Below are 21,616 nucleotides of genomic sequence, written 5' to 3'. Positions count from 1 at the left end.
GACTGAAATATAACTTTTTGCCATGCTTGCATATGCGTCACACAGTTGCCCAAGACTGCTGCACAGCTCCCCTGGACTGCAGCGCAGAAGAAATATTAGCACACAGAGAGAAAAATGAGATTTAACTTCACTCAACTTTCTAGAGCAGTGGGCACCAAACCGGCCGCGTCGTTGCGCGATCTCAAAGGCATTCCTTGTCGATCGCCAAACATTTCTGTAGAAAACCCAATGATAGAGCCTTGTGTTCCTATTATTTTTTTTTTATTAGCCTTGGGCTGTTGGCGGTAGGTGCATCGGATTCAGCTGCACTGCTCGCCGGGTAGACTGTTGCCAGTTTGAACCATTTTGAACCATTTAATGTGTCTGAATGTACTGGGAGAGCAAATCAAGTGCACTATAGGCCTACCACTGGCCAATCGGATGGCACAGATTATTGTGTCTGCTGTAATGAAACAGGCATAAAATAAAGCTACAGCAAAATTGATACTGTCAGATTTCAAAACATTTAAAACCATGACTAGAGAGAGACTGTCAACGAATACACCAAAGAGCTGCTGTTTTAATGAGTGAGTCCATGTTTAAGTTCTTACTCAGCACTGTCAACACTTTGTATTCAACACTTGTGTAAGCCATAAAATGCACATTATTCCTATTTCCACTCAGCACTACAACAAGCACTGCAGCAGTAATGAATGAGTAGGAAAGTGTATAGGCTTGTGTTGTTATTATTAGTGGCTTGGGTCTTTTTTAATATCAAGGAATATTTCACTTTTTAGGTTCATAGGAGTAACAACATGAACTTGTGCATGAGGCAGAAATAATGCAGTGCGACTCGAGTTTCGCCATCAGCTGGAAGACAGTGACCCTTTTTGGTCAGTGAAGGAAAGGGAGAGCGGAGGGATGTTGAGAGGCACACCAGCCTTCTACTCTCTCCCTCCGCTGATACTGACCATCAGATGCAGGCAACATCAGCCCAGTAAAATAAAAAGCAAATTATTGAAATGTATGCTCACTTAGCTGTGCCTCACAAGTAGTACAACAAAGGATCTATTACCGGTGTGATCATATAGCCTACCTCAAATTTTGAAATATTATTTAAAAAATTATCCTGAACAACAATGCATTGGCAGGGCATTTCAAGCAAAGCCAATATGCGGTGCTAATGTATTGGGCCTATAGCTTACAGCACAAACCTCAATGCTATAGGCTTACGTTTTTAAGTAATATAAAAAGAAATATGAGTGCTAGATCTCAGCTTGCATATTTACTCAAAGTAATCTTGACTCAAAAAGTTGGTGACCACTATTCTAGAGTTTTCCCTGTTAACACTATCAACGTTTCCCTTTACTGTTGCATTTGTGATCTAATCAATGCAATATTAGCCACTTTCAATGCAACATACCGAAATAAAACAAACTATGCAAGAGATTTTGTTGGAGGCAGAACACATCGGAGTAGGATTCTATTGCATTGACAAGCACAACTCAGCCCATACTGTCCACAGACCGATGCGGCAAAAACAATCAGAGCTGCAGTAGGCCAATATGCAACTAGACCATTGCCATATATGGATCTGTGCCATTTACTCTGAACTGGACTGTATTTACAGCATGAGCGGTTGTGACTAGATTGTTATGAGATCAAAGCGAGAGCAGCATGTAGCCACGTGTGCACATTTTGTTCATATCCTTTGCTAGTTAGTGAGTTATTAGCCCAGTTATAGATCATTTGAAGTTAGCAATATGGGAGTGATTGCTTCCTTCAAGAACAAAAAACAAGTACATTTCTAGATATCTTTGAAAAGCGAGTCAGATAAATAACTTTTTTTTGTCTTATGGGGCAGTGTTGAAATTGAGACAGGCTTGAATAAGCTAAATAGCCAATAGGCAGAGGGTAGGATAATTTGTCTGATTCTCTGTAATAATGGTATGGGAATAATAATGCATTTTATTTTGTAAAGTGGTTTCTTGCATCAACCAACACAAAAACATTTTCAGTCACCTCCTTGTTTGAAAGACAAGTGGATAAACAGGTTAATGTCAAGCTCTGCATGTTTTTTTCAAAAGTCTCGTGCAATGTAGGCCTACATTGAACACCACACATTGGCTGCTTCTGTGGGCTGAATGATAGAACAGCTGTTTCCATGTTAAAATGTTATGGGAGGCATTTTCTCCATTGTTTTTTTATGGTAGATCAGTCTGGTAGCCTACATTATGATCAAATGTAGCCTACTTGGCCACTGTTAATAAACTGTAACTTAAAGTGGGTACAGCCTCAGTGTTCACAGTAAATGTGTGTTGGAAGTTGCAATAGCGGGAACATTGGGTGCAGCTACTTCTTAAAGGTGGAGTTAAGGGGTGGTTGATTAAATGAAGAAGAGAATAGCTATTAGGTGTTTTTTGTGAGTGTTTTTCTTTGCTACTAGTTAGCATCTTCTGTCCTTGGCTTTAGAGTAGCTACATGTATACCCACCCTGGCATGCGTAAATTAAGCATAGCTGTTTGCTACCCCATGACAGACCAGGAAGAAATGATGAAATGTGAATCTGGGAGGCAGTCCACAAACTCAACCCATTGAAGACATGCCAGTGTCACCTCAGTTGTTTGTTGTCCCGAGAGGAAAAACAATGCAGAATGCATTTGTTAGCTCATAAAATATAATCCAGTTTCACATGTTGGAACATGTTTGCACAGTGTGAAGTTTAATTTTCATCCCCCTATGATAATAGCAATTATCATACAGTAAATTAAGCTCCACCATTTCAGTCGAACACACAGTCTAGCTTCAGACTGGTTGTGTGTTTTGAACGTTGCATAAAGAAATAAAGGGTAAAGGCATTATTTCTAAAACATATCCTGTCATCCACTGCTATATCCTAACACATCAGATGAGTTGTGTTGTCCACAGTGAGTGACAGACCTCAAATAAGATAATATCCAAAGCTACTGTCGATGCAAAACCCTACAAAGGAGCAGAATCTGATAAGGAAAAGGGGAGACATCTTCAAACATTAGGTTACTACACAAGCCTCATCTATTAGAGTCACTGCTGTGTCTACCTTGGAGGAATCATTTTAAAGGCATGGCTATGCAGGTTTGATCTGAAGATAAGTGAGCGATCTCCAGATAAATTCTGACCGATGCATTGATTTTAATGTTAATTCGAGTTTCATTTGTCAATCTGCAGTATTGAAGTCTTGAACTATAGATTACTGACTTTGTTACAATGTAGGAGGAAAAAACTGTTCCATAGAATTTTGACATGAGCATTCTGAGACATTATTGTAAACCGATAGTTCAACACTAAATTGAAAGTCATGAACTATTTATATTGTGCTGTTTCAGCAATGCACACTGAAAATGTTCCCTGGTGGCCCTGCTATATTGCAAATACCCATCTTGACTCATCACTTATATCAACCACAATGCACACACAGTTCTTGGCAATATACTGCAACTTTATACAGCTTCCATTTTTTGAATAAAACCTGCTACACTAAATCCATTACTTAGACAGAGAATGATTTGTATTTGCTCAAATTTAGCTGGTAAAAACATATTTTGTGCAAGTTTGTTGGTTGTGAATATTCGCTGTGTTAACCTTTACATGTATTATGGACTGAATCACTCCTACAAAAAAATAGGGCTCCTCTGAAGTTATTCTCAAACATGGTATGACTATTATATCTTTACCAATGTTAGGTGTCTTATTTGAGTGGGAGAGATAAAAAGGTTAAGACTGTAAGCTTGTGCAGTGAACTGCACTCTTAGAAGTGAAGGAGCCTCGAATAATATTTTGATGTTCAAAAGATTGCCACTGTGGGGTCAAAAAGGTTCCTCGGGGAAACCCCATTGACAAGATTCTTCAAAGAATGTTTTTGGAATGGGAGGGGTTCAACTTTAACCTTTTTAGTAATGTATTGTAGCGGTGGTAGCATATCAGAAGATTAGAGGCATGGCTTATTGGAGCCGTGGCTTTCATAGTTATTTTTAGCCACCCATGAGAGTAAATGTCATTCATGTTAAGTTTGTACACTGAAAATGTAAATTGTATTTTAATAGTTGTGCATAGTACATATTATAATATTAATAAGATTTACATTTGTGATTACATATAGTAATAAAGTAGTAACTATTCTAACATTGTGATTTGCATAGGCCTTTGAGGAACTCCTACATCTCTGTAAGCCTCATTGAAGCTACACAACTGTCAATGTTCAACCTAAACATGTGATGACAATACAACAGAACAAATGAACAGGAATGACATTACTATCACGGGTGGCCAAAAATAGCTATCTCAAAGCCCCTAAGCCATGCCTCCAATCTTCTGATTTGATTTGGGTCATATCTTAAAGTAATTGTCTATTGTTTTCAGATTTCTATGAAATATGACCTATATTTACTTACTATATCTAGGTTTCCATGCAATAGTTTTATGTGAAAAAAAAAAAATATGCATAAAAAAATATATTTTCACAGCAGAGATGTGTTTCCATGAAATTGACCTGTTGTGGATAAAAGGCTATGCGTGATGACGTAATTCACATAAAAAATATTTTTGTACCAGATAAAGAATAGAAGTTAAATGGGTTTCCACCACATTTTCAAATCTACTGTTGGTCTTGTCCCCAAAAAAGCTTTCAGATACAGTGCGGGTGGATAGCCTACATGATATTATTATGGACAAAAGAGCAAGATCATTTTTACTTGTCAAAAGGCAGCTAAGCATCAATCATCATGTCTCCAGAATAAGACCATGGATATTTATTGGAAAGGAGCGTCAATCACAGAGTGTACTTTCACCACCTTTTGAAGTTCATCAGAACTTATTTAATCTATAGCCTAGTAAACGATATTCTTTCCCAAGTCATAGTGGGAGGACCACACAACATATCATCGCGTGACTCCAAGTTTACTTCAATATAGTTATTATAGCAATATTTGCGCATAAAGGAATTTCCATTTGTCACAGATTCCCCGTACGGCTGCTCATTTCGTTAAAAAAAATATATATATTTCACCTTTATTTAACCAGGTAGGCTACAACTGCAACCTGGCCAAGATAAAGCAAAGCAGTGCGACACAAACAACAGCACAGAGTTACACATGGAATAAACAAACATACAACATACATACAATAACACAATATAAAAAGTCTATATACAATGTGTGCAAATGAGGTAGGACAAGGGAAGTAAGGCAATAAGCATGCATCTAGTTTTACTTGCATTTAAGAGCAGTTGGAGCCCACAGAAGGAGAGTTGTATGGCATTGAAGCTCGTCTGAAGGTTACTTAACACAGTGTCCAAAGAAGGGTCAGAAGTATACAGAATGGTGTCGTCTGCGTAGAGGTGGATCAGAGAATCACCAGCAGCAAGAACGACATCATTAATGTATACAGAGAAAAGAGTCGGCCCGAGGATTGAACTCTGTGGCACCCCCATAGAGACTGCCCGAGGTCCAGACAACAGGCCCTCCGATTTGACACACTGAACTCTGTCTGAGAAGTAGTTGGGTAACCAGGCGAGACAGTCATTTAAGAAACCAAGGCTGTTGAGTCTGCCGATAAGAATGTGGTGATTGACAGAGTCGAAAGCCTTGGCCAGGTCAATGAATACAGCTGCACAGTATTGTCTCTTGTTGATGGCGGTTATGATATCGTTTAGGACCTTGAGCGTGGCTGAGGTGCACCCATGACGAGCTCGGAAACCAGATTGCATAGCGGAGAAGGTACGGTGGGATTCGAAATGGTCGGTGATCTGTATGTTAACTTGGCTTTCGAAGACCTTAGAAAGGCAGGGTAGGATAGATATAGTTCTGTAGCAGTTTGGGTCTAGAGTGTCTCCCCTTTGAAGAGGGGGATGACCGCGGCAGCATTCCAATCTTTGGGGATCTCAGACGATACGAAAGAGAGGTGAACAAGCTAGTAATAGGGGTTGCAACAATTTTGGCAGATGGGCCGGCTGATATGTAGTGGTCAAGATTTTGCAGTTCTTTCATAACATCAGCTATCTGGATTTGGGTGAAGGAGAATTGGGGGAGGCTTGGGCAAGTTGCTGTGGGGGGTGCAGGGCTGTTGACCGGGGTAGGGGTAGCCAGGTGGAAAGCATGGCCAGCCGTAGGAAAATGCTTATTGAAATTCTCAATTATAGTGGATTTATCGGTGGTGACAGTGTTTCCTAGCCTCAGTGCAGTGGGCAGCTGGGAGGAGGTGCACTTATTCTCCATGGACTTTAGTGTCCCAGAACTTTTTGGAGTTTGTGCTACAGGATGCAAATTTCTGTTTGAAAAAAATAGCCTTTGCTTTCCTAACTGCCTGTGTATTTTGGTTCCTAACTTCCCTGAAAAGTTGCATATCGCGGGGGCTATTCGATGCTAATGCAGTACGCCACAGGATGTTTTTTTGCTGGTCAAGGGCAGTCAGGTCTGGAGTGAACCAAGGGCTAGATCTATTCCTGGTTCAATGTTTTTTGAATGGGGCGTGCTTATTTAAGATGGTGAGGAAATTACTTTTAAAGAATAACCAGGCATCATCTACTGACGGAATGAGGTCAATATCCTTCCAGGATATTTCATGCACCAGTTCCGGAGGTCTACCTCACCAACCTCTAGGCTTCACTGAACTGTCTCATTACGCACACTTGATTCCAATTCCCCTGATTAGTAATTGTATATACAGTTGAAGTCGGAATTTACATACACCTCAGCCAAATACATTTAAACTAATTTTTTCACAATTCCTGACATTTAATGTTAGTAAAAATTCCCTGTCTTAGGTCAGATAGGATCACCACTTTATTTTAAGAATGTGAAATGTCAGAATAATAGTAGAGAGAATGATTTACTTCAGCTTTTATTTATTTTGTCACATTCCCAGTGGGTCAGAAGTTTACATACACTCAATTAGTATTTGGTAGCATTGCCTTTAAATTGTTTAACTTGGGTCAAACGTTTCGGGTAGCCTTCCACAAGCTTCCCACAATAAGTTGGGTGAATTTTGGCCCATTCCTCCTAACAGAGATGGTGTAACTGCGTCAGGTTTGTAGGCCTCTTTGCACGCACACACTTTTTCAGTTCTGCCCACACATTTTCTATGGGATTGAGGTCAGGGCTTTATGATGGCCACTCCAATACATTGACTTTGTTGTCCTTAAGCCTTTTTGCCACAACTTTGGAAGCATGCTTGGTGTCATTGTCCATTTGGAAGACCCATTTGCGACCAAACTTTAACTTTCTGACTGATGTATTGAGATGTTGCTTCAATATATCCACATATTTTCCCCTCCTCATGATGCCATTTATTTTGTGAAGTGCACCAGTCCCTCCTGCAGCAAAGTACCCCCACAACATGGTGCTGCCACCCCCATGTTTTACGGTTGGGATGGTGTTCTTCAGCTTGCAAGCCTCCCCCTTTTTACTCCCAACTTAACGATGGTCATTATGGCCAAACAGTTCTATTTTTGATTCATCAGACCAGAGGACATTTCTCCAAAAAGTACAATATTTGTCCCCATGTGCAGTTGCAAAGTGTAGTCTGGCTTTTTATGGCAGTTTGGAGTAGTGGCTTATTCCTTGCTGAGCGGCCTTTCAGGTTATATTGATATAGGACTCGTTTTACTGTGGATATAGATACTTTTGTACCTGTTTCCTCCAGCATCTTCACAGGGTCCTTTGCTGTTGTTCTAGGATTGATTTGCACTTTTCGCACCAAAGCACAGAACGCGTCTCCTTCCTGAGCGGTATGATGGCTGCGTGGTCCCATGGTGTTTATACTTGAATACGATTGTTTGTACAGATGAACGTGGTACGTTCAGGCGTTTGGGAATTGCTCCCAAGGATGAACCAGACTTGTGGAGGTCTACCATTTTTTTCTGAGGTCTTGGCTGATTTCTTTTGATTTTCCCATGATGTCAAGCAAAGAGGCACTGAGTTTGAAGGTAGGCCTTGAAATACATCCACAGGTACACCTCCAATTGACTCAAATGATGTCAATTAGCCTATCAGAAGCTTCTAAAGCCATGACATAATTTTCTGGAATTTTCCAAGCTGTTTAAAGTCACAGTCACCTTAGTGTATGTAAACTTCTGACCTACTGGAATTGTGATACAGTGAATTTTAAGTGAAATAATATGTCTGTAAACAATTGTTGGAAAAATGACTTGTGTCATGCACAAAGTAGATGTCCTAACCGACTTGCCAAAACTATAGTTTGTTAACAAGAAATTTGTGGAGTGGTTGAAAAACGAGTTTTAATGACTCCAACTTAAGTGTATGTAAACTTCCGACTTCAACTGTTTGTGCCCTCTGTTCACCCTTGTCTTGTCGGTTATTGTTCCCATGTCCGTTGGTCTTGTGAGTACCTGTGCTTTGTGGTTTCGGCTTTCGTGCTGTGTGTATTGTGTACTCGTTATTACTGTTCTCGTACTGTGTATTGTTGTGCACTTATTATTGAGAGTCTCGTCCCATGTTTTGTTATTACGGGTCTCGTCCCGTGTATTTATTGGAGGTTTAACCTCGCTCTTTTGTTTGGGTTACCTCCCTGTGTTTTTTATACGTGTTCGTTTTGGGCTTCATCCCTGTGCCTTTTCATGGCATGTTGTATTTTTGGGTGGAGTATTAAAACCCCCTATTACGTATTCCTGCGCCGGTCTCCAGTCATTTATACAAATACAATTACTGATCAGGGGAATTGGAATCAGGTGTGCTTAATGAGACAGTTCAGTGATGCCTGGAGTTCTCCGGAACTGGTGCACGGAATGAGCAGGAGTACCGGGGGAATCCGTGACACGATTTTTATTTTATTTCACCTTTATTTAACCAGGTAGGCCAGTTGAGAACAAGTTCTCATTTACAACTGCGATCTGGCAATCCATCTGTAAGGTTACAGACAAATTTGCTGTTTCCCTTGGGCCTGTTGTGAAATGTTACTTTACTCGCATAAAACGGTTAGATAGAAACATGGTGAATATGAGTGAAATAGTTTCCCTTTACATTTTTTTAAGTATGTTAAAAAGCAGCTTTTCAGTGTTGGAATGGTGTGGGCGTACCCCAACAACAGAATGGTGTGGTTGTATACTGGGATATTACAAATATTAATGCGAGTAGACTGCTGATTGGCCAGCTCATCCTGCTCTAGACCGCTGATTAGGATGTTTTTTTAAAGTGTTTTTCCACCTATTTATGCTTTGGCCACAAATAAGAGAATAGGGCGAGTCAACAACATTATTTGGGTATGAGTTAACACAATATGAACTATTGAAAGTGAGATTTACTTTAACCCAGTTACTTTAACCCAGAATCAACAACCCAACCTAGCTCTTTTTAAAGAAAACAACCCTACTAAGTGACCCATTGCCTCCAACCCAGGAGTTGGGTCATCCAAACAACCCAGCATTTTTAAGTGTAGGCTAGATTGAAGATACTGTAGCTACATAGCGACTTAAGACATCACCTAATAATTATCATTATAAGGAAACATCATTACCATCACAATAAACATTTCTGAAATAAAACAGGAGGCTACAGGAACAAATGTTGATTTATTCAACATTGCTATTAAAATTCACTGATAGGAATGGGTAATTGTTTACAAATTGCTAGCTATCCGATAAATCCATTGCCGAAAACCTTCTGAGTCTGACAGCGCAACAAATCCATTGGTAAAATAAATTCAAAGTGCTCCGCACGCACCAGCAAAAAGGTTCCTCCGGGAACTTTTTGCTACATTGAAACATTAAAGGTTCCTCCAAGAACCCCTCAACTAACCAAAGGTGCAAATATTAACCCATTGACTGCAATGGTTTCTTGAGGAACTCCAGGGTTCAGATCACAGATGTGTGCCTTAAATTGAGTCTGAGCTGAACATGGAAAGCTAAAAGAATTTCAGAAAATGCCTGTGGATACTGGGTTTTTACTCAAAACAAAAATGCTGCTTCCTTGTTATCTCTTGATTCATATTTTTTATAGACTTTGGAATTCGGAAAGTTAATATCCACCGTGGGGCACAGTGGTACATCAGCTATAGGAGCGTGACAAATGTTCCCAATGTGTCAAATTAGACTAATGCAATTATCTTCTGGGAAGTGTTGAGGGAGAGCTGCCACAGCAAACCAGAAAATGGAATGATAACATGTTCCTGTTTTTGGAACAAGCTTGGTCAGACAGAGTGAGTTTGACCCACTATAGAGTATGGCCTGTCAAAACAGAATTCAATAGCCAAGTCACATAAACTGAGGAAGGAACTACATTTTTTTCAATTATGGCCGGATGAATGTTGACTGGCACACAATACGAGGGGTTGCTAAGATGGCGAGAGAGAGAAAACGAGAGCGAGGGAGAGATAGAGAGGTGTTTGTTTTTGGTTGCTGAAGTCTCCAGAGGAATGGCTGGTTTAGAGAGAGAGGCACATGAGAGGAGTTGGCATGGTACCATTGCCGTTGGCCCTGAACTGTGCGCTGAACCTTGAGCACGTTGGTGGGTCGGACCTCCCCTGGGTTGGATATTGGATCAGTCTTGCCCTTGCATAATGATCTCTCACCATTATGCAGCTTAAAAAGATGTCCATCCATTTCCCTAAGAATTATACAAGGGGAGATATACTCATCATTGACATCCAGGCTAGGGTTTCTAATTGCACGATATCACTTCATGCCTTGCTGGTCAAAGCAACTGGAAAATATCAACAAATATAAACAAACTTTCCTAAGTTCCTAAAGATTTTTGTTTTTGTAAAGATACCTCTGCATTTTATAAGAACAAGTCTTAGGCCAATATGTTCAATAAAAGCAAACTGATTATTGTTGATTATTTTTTATACAAATCGTGTCTATATCATACGTACATTTAACAGGGTAGTTTTGGCATACCAGAACCTCCCAAAATTATATTGCATGAAGCATTATGTTGAGTTTTTCTCCATTAGTGTTCATTGACCCTGATAGAGTGATTCATCCTGCAGAAAAAGGCATTTATCTAAAAACCACGATGACAAGCCCTGCTACAGTCTGCTCATATTATTAAAGAGTGAGAAAACACACAACCACTTTAAACCATCACTCAGAGAAAATGATGTGTTGAATGACTATAGCAATTCTAATGAGCCTCAGGACAAATTTCAAATGCATTCAGTGTACCGGAAAACAACCTTCTATAAACTTTCATCTTCTCTCAAGCTTTGTGTTGGGAATATCTATTATGAAATACCCTGCTCCTCAGATATGAAGATTCTTCGTTTGATTGACCATTCTGTATGCAGAAACATTAGACTTTTTCCATGGAGAGTTTTGCGCCTTTTTATCCTCTCCCAGGCTCTAATAGATTCCACCTGTCTATGGCTGTAGCTTCTAGCTGACGATCACGATCACTTCCCTACTTTCTTCTCTCCAAAACATGCCGGACGGATATGTCTCCTTTACTCCAGAAGTATCACGAGATACGTGTGATTAAAATTCATGACCAAACTGACCATAAATGTTTTAGCAGGGGCTGAAATCAGTCACTACCCATCGGAATCATCAGATAGTCTTCCATGCCTGTTGGAACATAAAAACATTAACAATGTGCGGAATTGTGAAGATGATAAGCAGAGCTCTGGGCTCCATATTCTGCATGAATTCCAAGGTTGAGTATGAGATAGCAGATGAGAGACATATTGTATGTATTGCATGCTGTTCACTCAGTCTACAGCAGCAGCGGTGGGTGAGCATGCAAGCTGGGGGCAAGAATTACTTCACAAACACCTCAACAGTTTTGAAGGATGATAAACAACCATGGTAACAGAGCACAATTAATCACTCAAAACTGTGTACTTACATGTCATCATGTAAGTTGATGATAAAGATTGTGGGGGCTGTTTTGTTAGACTTCAGTGCAGCTTTTGACTTTATCGATCATATCTGCCGCTGGAAAAACGTACATGTATGTGTTATGGCTTTACATCCCCTGCTATATTGTGGATAATTGACATATTTTATTTCATCTTTATTTAACTAGGCAAGTCAGTTAAGTACAAATTGTTATTTACAATGACGGCCTAGGAACAGTGGGTTAACTGCCTTGTTCAGGGGCAGAACGACAGATTTTTACCTTGTCAGCTCGGGGATTCAATCTAGCAACCTTCCAGTTACTGGCCCAACGCTCTAACCACTAGGCAACCTGCCGCCCCAATAAAGAGTTAAGTGTCTAACAGAACAGGTGTTCAGGTGTTCTTTAATGGAAGCTTCTCCAACATAATCCAGGTAGAATAAGGAATTCCCCAGAGCAGTTGTCTAGGCCCCTTACTTTGTCACTGGTTTTAAGTAAAGCCAGTGTGTCTATGTATGCGGGTGACTCAACACTATACACGTCAGCTACTACAGCGACTGAAATGACTGCAACACTTAACAAAGAGCAGTAGTTTGTTTCAGAATGGGTTGCAAGGAATCAGTTTGTCCTAAATATTTCTAAACTAAAAGCATTAAAGCATCACTAAACCCTAAACCTCAACCAAATCTTGTAATAAATCATGTGGAAATTGAGCAAGTTGAGGTGGCTATACAGCTTGGAGTAACCCTGGATTGTAAACTGTCGTGGTCAAAACATATTGATACAACAGTAGCTAAGATGGAGAGAAGTCTGTCCATAATAAAGCGTTGCTCTACGTTCTTAACAGCACTATCAACAAGGCAGGTCCTACGGGCTCTGGTTTTGTCACACCTGGCCTACTGTTCAATCATGTGGCCAGGTGCCACAAAGAGGGACTTAGGAAAATTGCAATGGGCTCAGAACAGGGCAGCACAACTGGCCCTTGGATGTACACATAGTGGAAACATTAATAATATGCATGTCAATCTCTCTTGGCTCAAAGTGGAGGAGAGATTGACTTCTTCACTACTTGTATTTGTGAGAGGTATTGACATGTTGAAAGCACGGAGCTGTCTGTTTAAACGACTAGCACACAGCTCAGACACCCATGCAAACCCCACAAGACATGCCACCAGAGGTCTCTTCACAGTCCAGAACAGACTATGGGAGGAGCACAGTACTACATAGATCCATAACTACATGGAACTCTATTCCACATCAGGTAACTGATGCAAGCAGTAGAATCAGATTTAAAAAACGGATAAAAATACACCTTATGGAACAGCGTGGACTGTGAAGCAACACAAACATAGGCACAGACACATGCATACATACACATGGATTTTGTGCTGTAGATATGTGGTAGTGGAGTAGAGGCCTGAGGGCACACACTTAGTGTGTTGTGTATTATAATTTATAACTTCATTTTGCCAGACCCCAGCAAGAGGGGATCCATAACAAATACAAAAAAGATATAAATCGGCTTCAAAAGCAACCAAAATGATATTACTTTATAACAATACACCCCTCACAGAGAAAATTTGGGAATATTAGCCCAAAATCTTTATATGATAGAGTAACTCTAATATACTTTTACTTCTGGCTCTAGATTGCTTCAGGCTTTAAAAATCAGTAAAATGATCTGGTAGTGATGAGCCGTGGGCACTGATTCATGGTCATGGATTTATTGAAAAGAGGAACGTCTCTGCATTTCTGCATTCTCTCTAACGCAAGCACCACACACACACACACACACACACACACACACACACACACACACACACACACACACACACACACACACACACACACACACACACACACACACACACACACACACACACACACACACACACACAAAGAAGTCAATACTTGCTAGCCTTAAGGCACATTGTGGGTACTTTCTGCTTTTGTGTTACATTTTAACCTTTAGAGTCAACCTTTTAAATCTCCCCTATGTTCTCATTCAGAATCAACAAGATTGGAGAGTAAAGTAAAGTTTTAAAGGAGATGCGTAATATAAATCAAACTGTTCTGCTAGGTTTCTCCTTTGCAGAACAAGGGACTGGTACTGTGCCATCTCTCACATGAATCAAATAGAATTGATGTGCCCTAAAAGGTAGTTCAAATATACATGAAGCTGATACATTATATAAAACTATCTGAATATTTAATGAAAATATCAACAGAGAAGCACAAGAGCTCCTCATGGCTTTTCTTGAAAATAAGATCTCATCAACCCTTTCAAAGCTAGCCATCAACCCATGGCTCATGGCTTTTCTGAAATGGATTCAGCATAAGCACAACTGACACCCACATCAGTGTCTTTCTAAATCAAGATGATTGTGGCCTTGCAATTGGCCTTGATTAGCTATTACCACTGAAACAATTACCATGACAATGAACATCACATGTATAGATGACAGACAATATGGTTTGTTACATGTTTTCAACATACTGATGAGACCAGGTTGACAGTTGCATCATGAAAATGGGAAATGTTACACATTCTGAAATTGCAAAATGCATTACGATTGAATTTAGCTTTTGATTGATGTTCTGCTGTTTAAAAAAGAAATGTAAACATGTATCCCACCTTTGGATATTTCCTTCAATACCTCAGTAGATACTGTATATAATTAAAGTTTACAGAGGCTATTCAAACTGAGGCCCTGCTGTGCTCTCAATTACCAAATGTGTGTGTATTGTTCTTGGCAGGAATTCTACAACCTCCCATGTCACTGTGGACCTATTGGGGGATTAGTCAACAAACTAATAAAGAGTTGTTGCAATGTGCAGATGGACTTTTTATGGAGACAGTGTTACCCACAGTAAGCAGCTTGGGTAATTATCTGGGCTATGTATTTTCAGAGTGATGTATAGCCAATTACACTATACGTGGCTTTGTGTTTATGGAGAAACGACGGCAGATGGACAGGTGAAGCAATAACACATATTCGATCCTTTAGTACTTTGGGATTTTCTTAAAATCAAACAGTTGGAAAATATGAAACCTCCTAAAGACAGATTGGTGTTTCTTAATTATCAAGTGCTATAGAAATGTTGCAGGTACTGATGGTCCTAATTGCCCATATGGTTGTTTGCTTAACTTTGGCTCCGTCGGAGACCCCGATGTAGATCTAACAGTAATATTTAGCTTGACTCCTCTCTGGCTAGCTTTTAAGCCTTATCTCTGGAGACCATCTGCCCTGTGTAATGCTGACTGTACTCTGTATTAATGTGCAGTTAATAGGTAAGCACCTGCTTTCCTGTTTGAAATGTGTGGCATCTCACTTTTAAGTGCCCTGAACAATGAGGTGTGGCTGAGAATCAGATTATTTTTACATTAATGCTTTTTCACGCCCTCCTAATTGTTTTAGCTGATTAACTTGGCATGCTTACGGTTTTTAATTAAGGCTCTTTTTCATTTTCAAGATTATGGCTTTTATTTATTTATTTATCTTACATCTTGCAAGACAGTTACCTGGGGGCAAACTTTTACTGGAAGGATGAGATTTGAATCATCTTCATGGTTAGAAAGAAACTGCTCATAAATTATTATCATATTGAAGTTACTGAGCAAGATGTACGACCTTCAATCAAATAAAATCAATCTTTATTTATAAAGCACATTTCTGGAATGGAATGCAATGTGCTTTATAGGGGAAAAAAACGAATAAAAAACCATAGAAAATAAAAGCTGAAATATTATAACTACACAACAAATATAAGATAAAAAAAAAACTAAAGAATGACACAAACGGAACAATTAAAACTCACCCTAAGGAAAAGCAAAGCAAAAAATGTGTTTTAAGATCTCCCCCCTCAGGTTCTCTGGCAGGCTATTCCAGAGGCTGAGGGCATAATAACTAAAGGCTGCCTCTCAATGGCTCTTGGTCCTAGGAAGTTTAATCAGGAAGTTCTGTGCTGTTTCGCTGCTTGGCAACATCCAACCAGCAACTCTGATATAAAAAAAAACAACATCCCACAGCTTGATGCAGGGAATGTTTTTTGGCAATGGTAGATTTTTATTTTTGAGGAAAAGAAAACATGTGCATCTGAGGGACCTGGTCTGCCTTTTAATTATCTTTAAATGAGTGGGATACCTCGCATGTTTAAACACATACAGTATAGCTTTTGGGTTGGAATCACGATGCTATCGGTGCAGTGCAGCTCGGCTCATAAGGACACAAATCTTGCGGAACCAATATATATAACAGCTGTTTGGCTTACCATAGCGTAGGAGGTGTACTCCTCATAATTGCTCTCATCCTTTCATCAAACCACGCTTAAACAAATTGCTAGGCTGGAACTGATGGAAAGTTCTGCCTTGGCTGACAGTTTTCATAATAGTGTCATAGTAGAAACCCACCAACCTGGTACTATGCATTCACTTTGTTGCATAAAGCAATCCACCCTCAGCATGCAGCGATACAGAAATATTGTGGGACAGCTGGCGGGGTTGCTGAGTAGTTAAAACACTGAGTATGAGTACCTGAGTTCAAGAGGACATCTGGCCTTCTGGTAATGGGACTACACCTGCTCTACTGGGCCTGGCCATGAGGCAGGTGTCTGCCTACACTCACAAACAAAACCTTATTAAGTCAGACCCAATAAGGACTCACAGCTGCACTCATTGCCATGCACACATTACTGGGTAGATCTTACAGGTATAGCATATACTATGTGCTCATTAAGCCACTGACCTGCCTGATACTGTGCCTTATGATATCCAGTATAAAGCAGGGAAGAAACACACAATTTTTAGGCTTTCTCCTAATGTATGGTCATTGACGATGTGCAGGTGTGTGTGTCTGAGTGTGCGTGCACGCGTGGGTGAGAGTGTGCGCGTGTGGTATTTAGGGGTGTTGGCCACTGTGAACATTAACCACCTGCAAAACTTGGTGAATGCTACAAATGTGAATGGCACAAAAGGTGCCCAGTTCCCCAGACCATACTTGTCTGAAATTTTATTTCTAAGTGAGAGGCGGTAAAATGGTTTTCTATTCCAACCGCCCTCGTACCTCCATACTGAATTCAAGACGTGTGTCTTCTCCTTGGTTTTCCTCGTGGGTAGAAAGGGTAAATAGGAAGGTACCTGAATTATGCAAGATGAACATTAAATGTCAAGGCTAAATTCAGTTTTTCCTCCATTGTCTCACTGGCATTTCTAGGATGTTCTATGCATTTTATAATTAGGAAGAACCTCAAGAGAGGAGCAATAAGCCCTGGGATGGAGATCTCAGTAAGAGGTGTTGCTTTTAGAACATAGACTCATTTGAAAGGCAAATTTCAAGCAAGATTGGAAAGTCAGCACTATACTGTTTATGAATCAGCTGTGGCTCGTTTTCCCCTCTAGCTTCATGAGATGACAACCATCATATAGGAAAGACTTTCATCGTGTGAGAAAAACTACACCGCAAGTCATATTTTATTTATGCCAAAGTAGAATTTACACTTGGATTCAGCATGATGAAATAGCATTAAAATCTCATCTCCTGTTTACAACTGCAAAGCCCAACTGTGAAAAGGAAAGTTATAATAGAGTCTTGGCTGTATGGGATACAGGCAATGCAGGGGTACAGGGAGGGATGGAGGGAGGGGGGGATTATACAGAATGAAAGGAAATGTGAAAGCAGCAGCAGCTGCCACACAGCTTCTCCTCTTTACTGGATCTCTCCCAAATGGCACCCTATTCCCTATATAGTGCACTACTTTCGACTAGAGCCCTATAGAGCCCTGGTCAAAAGTGCACCAAATAGAAAATATGCTACCATTTGGGACACAAAAGGGTTTATTCCCCAGTGGAGTGTGCCGTGTGCAATGAGAGAGATACTGTTTTATACAGGCCCTATCTTGATGAGTGGGCAGGCAGATGATAGGTATTTGAATTATTAACTACTGTGATGCACAAAGGTGAAATAAAGTATTCAATATTATTTCATAGTGATTAATTCTCTACGTAATGAATATTTTGTATCATCATAGCCTTTGAAATAATGTATGGAATTCAGATCATTTGGAATGCCAGGTGCTTCAAGACAGGATCACAATACATCACATTTTACAATTATACAGACAGATTTATCTTTCACATTGCAAAACAAGAGTGAGCGACTTGTAAGATGTGAGGTGTTCACAGAATAATGGTGGTTTGTGTTCTATGTAATGAACAACATGAACTAGGAGGCTTATGTATATGTGAGATACAATAAATCAACAATTACTCCTGAGCAGTATTGAAGGATGCACATTATACTTACTATATGTAATTACTCTACAAAGTAGCAACATTGTTAATAGAATACTGTGACTCAAGTAATTCTAACGTTACCACACAGGTATAAGAGCAACTTTTTGTAAAGTGTTACCTTTTATACTGTCTAGTATAAAGTGGAGTTGATGAGGTTCCCTTTTTCAAAGCTTGATCCTGCATACTTTTTCCAAGTTAGTTGCCTATTATAATTATTAATTAGATAAATTACCTAAATAATTGCCTATTAAAACATAACATAATCCCATGGTACTCTCTGATTCAGAGGGGTTGGGTTAAATGCAGAAGACACATTTCAGTTGAAGGCATTCAGTTGTACAACTGATTAGGTATCTCCCTTTCCCTTTACAAGTGTAAATTAAAGAAAGGTTATTTACTGTCTAAACATGCATTTTGCTCTCTCAAATTAATTTCCATTGTGTTATTTATCAAAATTAGTCCCATATCACTTGTACAGTTTGTTCTAGCTTGTTCTATTCTTGGGCCTGAATGTTTGATTGTGCACTGCAGATTTAACACTACATACAGTAACTTATTAATAAATAACAAAAACGTACCACCCTCTTTTTTTAAGGACGCTTCAGACATGATTGCAATTCTTATTTTGTCATAACAGCTTTGGATAATTGAGTGTGTCCTCACTTTTGTCAGCCTAAACAATCCAACAACGGCAACTTAGACCAACAGTAGATCTATACTTGGTGTAAAGCTAGGTCCTCTTTTCAAGAGCAAGGTCCTTATTTATACCTAACAATTATGTTTTCATGTGATTTTGTCCGCCCACACAAACTTGAAAGCACAACTAAAAGCATCTACCTATGAGTGGATTATACCTAGCAGTAGGTTTTTGACCATGGTAAAGAGCGCTTCTGCAAAAAATAACACAGTGTGTTTTATTGAATTGAGACCTAAAATCTGTATTTTCTTTTAATTCCTTGGTGTATAGCTTCCCAACGCTAGCCAGAGAAAGGCTCTTACAGTGTTGTTAGTACAGGTTAAGATTGAAAGTCTAGCCAGTTGTACTATTACATTTTTGTCTATGGAAAAGAAAGTTACTGCATGTGTGTTTAATTGAATTGATCCCTAAGGGAAGCGAAGGCTGTGAGGCGGATACATAAGCTAAATCTATGCAAGTGATACAAGCGTAGTGTCTGTGTTTTTCTATTATTTCAAGTTGTCCTCTGAATTGAGCCCTAAAACATGTTCTCTCTCTTTTCCTTCATAGGTCAGGAGGGATTAGTTGAAGAATGCTGGTCCCAGGTGCCCAACAGGAAGATGGTGATGCGTTGGCCGAGAGCCACAGCTGTTAGATGGTTGCTGTTGATGCTCGTATGGCAGTGGACAGTGCTGGGCCACCTCGGCTGGGTTCTGGCCCTGGCTGAGGGGCAGCAGAGTAACAACCCCTCGCTCACTGCTGCCAGCACCGGACACCAGAGTGGCGACCAATTGGATTGGCTGCTGTCTGAGAAGGGACCTTTCCACCGTTGTCCGGAATACACAGAGTTCAAAGAACGCTTCCAGCAAGGCTTCTCCACACGCTATAAGATCTACAGGTGAGAATCTAGAGGCAAAGTGCGCGTGTTTGAATGTTGCTGTACTGTACCAATCAAGAGCCATTATGACCCTTCCATCCCATTAAATTATTTTTCAACATTTATTTTCAATTCATTAACTTTATTCTAAATGTAATACCAAATGTGATGTAGTCTTTCTGATAAGCCTTCAATTTACATTTTAATTTCCTCAGCTTAGAATATATATTGTAATGAAACAGAGGCAGGGAGCAGGTCTCGAAACCTCGACCTTCTAGCCCGAAGTCCAGCGCGCTATCGACTGTGCCCCAAAAGCATGCTCGTACGGCAGAGTCGATATCCGCTCTTATAAACCCAGGGTCGTTACAATATTTTACTCTGACCCTTCCATGCATTTTATTCATGCATTTTACTTTCCTCCATCACACAGCCTCCATTACATTTTCTTTTGTTGTTGCTGCATGCTCTCCATGGTGCTACACTCACCTGAGTCAAATTATAGCTCCAGATTACTGGAAACATATTTTCTGCTGTGATGTTAATGCTACTTGAGTGTGGGAATCTTGAAGGGGTATAGGTGCATTTATTTACTGTAAGAAAGAGATATTTGTCTCTTTAGAAACCAATTTATTCAGAAATCTGTCACAGTTTTCTTCTCATACAACTTGAAATGATAGCTTTCAATTGCAGATGTTCTGAGTATAGCTAGCCGTGATAGGTGTAGTTTTCTGACAGAAGTTGGATGGATCACGCTTCTCTTTCATGCTCTGGGACAGTGCTAGAAATGACTAGGACAAGGAACTGAAATGCAGAAGAATGCCTGCAGATCTGTGATGGAATCAGGCAGAGAGCACAGCCAGTACTGTTTGAAAGGTTGTCTAGCAGTGTGTGTGTGTTGTGTTTGTGTGTGTTAGAGTGCACTGTTGTCCGACCAACACCTCAGTCATCGATGGACATAAATTAGGTTTCCCCCACAAGCCATTTGTGCTGCCAAGGCCTTTTTATATGTTAACTGATCTCATTAAAGGACACCCAGAGGGAAAGTAAGTGTGTAAATCTGCCCATTACGAATAGGGAACACCAACTGGGTTATATAGAGGAAGGCTGATTTTATTCCCCCTCTCTGCCTGGTCACAGCTGCCCTACGGGTGGTTCACTGAAATTTTTCTGCCAAGGCAAACTCAGTCATCCTTGCTGTTACTTTCTGAAGTGAAGGGACTTTGTCCTATTTGAAAGGCAAGCCTAACATTGTTTAATATTTCATGTTTGCCAAGTTCAAGTGTTGTGCATTAAGATTCTGTAAGTGCCATTGACATGGTAACTACACTGAACAAAAATATAAACGCAACATGTAAAGTGTTGGTCTCGTGTTTCATGAGCTAAAATAAAAGATACGCACAAAAAGCTTATTTCTGTTTACATACGTGTTAGTGAGCATTTCTCCTTTTCCAACATAATCCATCCACCTGGTGTGGCATATCAAGTAGCTAATTAAACAACATGATCATTACACAGGTACACTTTGTGCTGGGGACAATAAAAGGCACTCTAAAATGTGTAGTTTTGTCACACAACACAATGTCACAGATGTCTCAAGTTTTGAGGGAGCGTGTCATTGGCATGCTGACTGCAGGAATGTCCACCAGAGCTGTTGCCAGGGAATTGAATGTTCAAATCAAATTTTATTGGTCACATATACATGGTTAGCTTAGGTTATTGCGAGTGTAGCGAAATGCTTGTTCATTTCTCTACCATAAGCTGCCTTCAACGTCGTTTTAGAGAATTTGACAGTACGTCCAACTGGCCTCACAACCGCAGACCACGTGTATGGGAGTGCCCCATGGTGGCAGTGGGGTTTTGGTATGGTCAGGCATAAGTTACAGACAACAAACACAACTGCATTTTATCGATGGCAATTTGAGAGATACCGTGACGAGATCCTGAGGTGCATTATTGTGCCATTCATC

At 40.0% G+C, this 21,616-nt stretch overlaps 1 protein-coding gene across 1 annotated transcript in view; it reads left to right on the top strand.

Annotated features, from left to right (window-relative positions):
• brinp2 (BMP/retinoic acid inducible neural specific 2) overlaps nucleotides 1-21,616 on the top strand; it is a 122,663-nt gene that overhangs the window by 29,186 nt on the left and 71,861 nt on the right. Inside the window, exon 2 of the mRNA XM_014190641.3 lies at nucleotides 19,343-19,670. Coding sequence (XP_014046116.1) covers nucleotides 19,393-19,670 — 278 coding nt within the window. The 5' untranslated portion in view covers nucleotides 19,343-19,392. The remainder of the gene's footprint in view (nucleotides 1-19,342; nucleotides 19,671-21,616) is intronic.

Source organism: Salmo salar, chromosome 03 (genome assembly GCF_965601325.2).
Source record: "Salmo salar chromosome 03, fSalSal1, whole genome shotgun sequence".
Lineage (NCBI taxonomy): Eukaryota > Metazoa > Chordata > Actinopteri > Salmoniformes > Salmonidae > Salmo > Salmo salar.
This window is presented reverse-complemented; position numbering and strand designations above follow the sequence as displayed.